Here is a 2859-nt window from a genome sequence, read left to right as displayed (position 1 = left end):
CCTTATTGTATTAAATGTAGAATGTTTGGGCATTGCTTAACCAATTGTTTTATTGCTCATTCAGATTTGAAGAGAACTAATTATATGTGTACTAATCTTGCGATTATCAAGAAAGTTAGTAAACTGTTAGAAATTAAAAAAATATAATCAAAGAAATCATTATAAGTGGTGTTCTTAATTGTAGTAATGAATAGTTTCAGATTATAGAAAAAGGAGAAAAAGGATAAGAAGGGGTTTTAAAGATTGATGACAGAAGGGTGGTAGTGGTTTTAGAAAATACTGATGATGAGAAAAGTAGTGTTGATTTTGATATGCGTACTAGAGTAATCTTCATATCTGTGGCCTCCTTCTCCTTGGAGGCCCGCAGCCGTGCAAAAAGAGAAGAGGATCTCATCCGGGAAGAAAAGACCAAGACTTGAGAGTCAAGCCCGATGATTCTGTGGGATTACCCTTTTTCGATAGATTCAAATCAACATGGAGACGTCAAGCCAGAATCGCTCGTTAGTCAGAGGCCCTCTCTCTATTCAATAGGTGGAGTCGTGTCAATGCATCCCACCGTGCTTTATTGTTCGCCGATGAAAGAGAGAGATGAAGCTTTCAGGGAGGAAGCGATCTCCGTCAAGGTTCGCATTAGATCCCCTACGAGCTTCTGGATGTGAACAAATGGCACGTCCTTCCACCAGAAGGCGCTAGTGAATGAATAGGTTGAAAGGCTTGTACGCCCAATCTGTGGTTGGTAGGTGCTCGATCTAACAAGAAGTACGGCTACCTGCCTAGAAGTTGTTCGGTGTTTCAAACCGGAAGTCCAAACCCCAGGCCAGTGAAGTTCAGTGGTTCTAGATTCCTGCCTCTCCGGACGGAATGTCTTTTCCTGTCCCGTCCAGATCTTTCATGACCTGGACCACACACAGATATGGAAAAACCAGTCTTTTCTGTTTGACCACTCCTGCCAGCCAGGAAAGTATTTTCTCTGCTGCCACCTGCCGCCTTTGAGAGCAAAGAATGGGATGAGGGCCAGACAAACAGAGTTGTGAAGTCTTCGACCTTCCGGAACATAAGACTTCAAAAGTTGCCTTTGAGAGAGAGAGATGAAATCGTATCAATCTCCTCCTCCTGTCTTGCCATCCTAGTTGTTCTACCTTGAAGCAAGCATCGGTCTCTGGCTTTCCCCGATGTTCAAGATGTTGTTTTACAGTATCTGTAGCGAGAGGTCTCCCCCTTCGAGAGACAATTGATATAGGAACCCTACTTTTGGAGACATCCCCATACCCAAATGGAACATCTCCCGGCGAGGAGGGAACAAGAGAGAACTGCTTGCCTGGCTTGGAAGCCTTCTGATTCTGATAATCGCGAACCTCCAAGACCTTTGGATGGGCGGTCCTTTAGACTCTGTTGGCTCCCGCATAGAATGAATCTCTTACCGAGTTCCTCAGGACCAACAAAGAGGAGTTTGTCGAACAAGAGCCACTTCACTGAATGAGGAGTCTTCTGAAGGTTGATCTCAATGTTCCACCACTACCACACTGAGTAGTGGAAAACGACAAGAAACCGCCGGAGGGCCCAGCGGAACACAAACCTCCAGATTGGGGAGGGACGGACGACCTCTCCTCTCACTCGAAGAGAAGAAAGTCGCCTCCGAACCAGGCCTGACACGCGGAGATTCTCGACACACTTCGAGAAATTCGTCGAAGTTCAAATCGAGAGGGGCTCCACAATGGTGACTACCTCGCCATGCGCGATTTTTTGTTGACACGGCTGACAAACGACGTCAATGAAGAGTCTCTCCGGAGTCTCCTACAGCGACTCGGGTCGAGGCGTTAGTATCAGTGCGCGATCAAAGCTCTCTTTCTCGCCTAAGATTCTAGTGGATCCTAGATCGAAGAAAGGGAATCTTTTTGCATCTTTCTTTGCTACGCAAACTTCTTTCCGTTGGTCAAGAACTCAAAAACTCGAGAGTTCTTCACTGACTACTCGTACAGGAAGGAGTCTTTTTCTGTCTGGAGGTTGATTTGTTCAAAACAGAATGCCTCAACTGGATAAATTGACTTATTTGACACAATTCTTCTGGTTATGCCTTCTCTTTTTTACTTTTTCTATTTTGATATGCAATGATGGAGATGGAATACTTGGGATCAGCAGAATTCTCAAACTACGGAACCAACTGCTTTCGCACCGGGGGAACAAGATCCGGAGCAACGACCCTAACAGTTTGGAAGATATCTCGAGAAAAGGTTTGAGCACCGGTGTCTCATATATGTACTCCAGTTTATTCGAAGTATCCCAATGGTGTCAGACTGTCGACTTATTGGGAAAAAGGCTACGAAGAACTTTGATCTCTTGTTTCGGAGAAATCAGTGGCTCACGAGTAATTGAAAGGAACATTCTCTATTTGATCTCGAAGTCCTCATATAACACTTCTTCCAGTCGGATCACTTGTAGGAATGAAAGAATGCTCATCCATGTTCCACACGGCCAAGGAAGCCTCTTTTTTCGAGGGGAGTAAGAAAAGAAAGAAACCTGAAATGAAGAAAAACTCTCAAAATTTTGGAATGGGTTTTTGCGGCAAAGACTGCGCAAGAGGAAGAGAGAGCTTCGACTTTCTCGGATCTGCGCATGAAATTCCCGCCGGGGAATTGAAGTCTGAATCCCCCGAAGCCGATGTAGAGGCCCTAACCAGCCTTCTCAAACTGGTCAGAGATACCAATCAAATTTCTCAAAATGGGGATGATGACATGAACAGAATCTTCTGAGATCTCTGAAGAAGAAGATTGAGAATGCTCTCCCTGGACTATCTGACGCAGTCCTTCTTTCTAAGCCTCACATAATTGGAATTTTTCTGACATTCCACCCACGTTTCCG

At 44.9% G+C, this 2859-nt stretch overlaps 1 protein-coding gene across 1 annotated transcript; it reads left to right on the top strand.

The window, feature by feature from the left end:
• Window positions 1–1203: 1203 nt before the first annotated feature.
• Window positions 1204–2859, top strand: LOC110036421 (putative ATP synthase protein YMF19). Its single transcript, XM_020740864.1, has one exon. The coding sequence runs from the start codon at window positions 2024–2026 to the stop codon at window positions 2501–2503; it is 480 nt and encodes a 159-aa protein (XP_020596523.1). The 5' UTR covers window positions 1204–2023; the 3' UTR covers window positions 2504–2859.

Source organism: Phalaenopsis equestris, unplaced genomic scaffold (genome assembly GCF_001263595.1).
Source record: "Phalaenopsis equestris unplaced genomic scaffold, ASM126359v1 Scaffold000002, whole genome shotgun sequence".
NCBI lineage: Eukaryota > Viridiplantae > Streptophyta > Magnoliopsida > Asparagales > Orchidaceae > Phalaenopsis > Phalaenopsis equestris.
This window is presented reverse-complemented; position numbering and strand designations above follow the sequence as displayed.

What these genes read in the sequence shown, in the direction of transcription:
- LOC110036421 (XM_020740864.1), top strand. Translation starts at nt 2,024, where the DNA reads ATGCCTCAACTGGATAAATTGACTTATTTGACACAATTCTTCTGGTTA.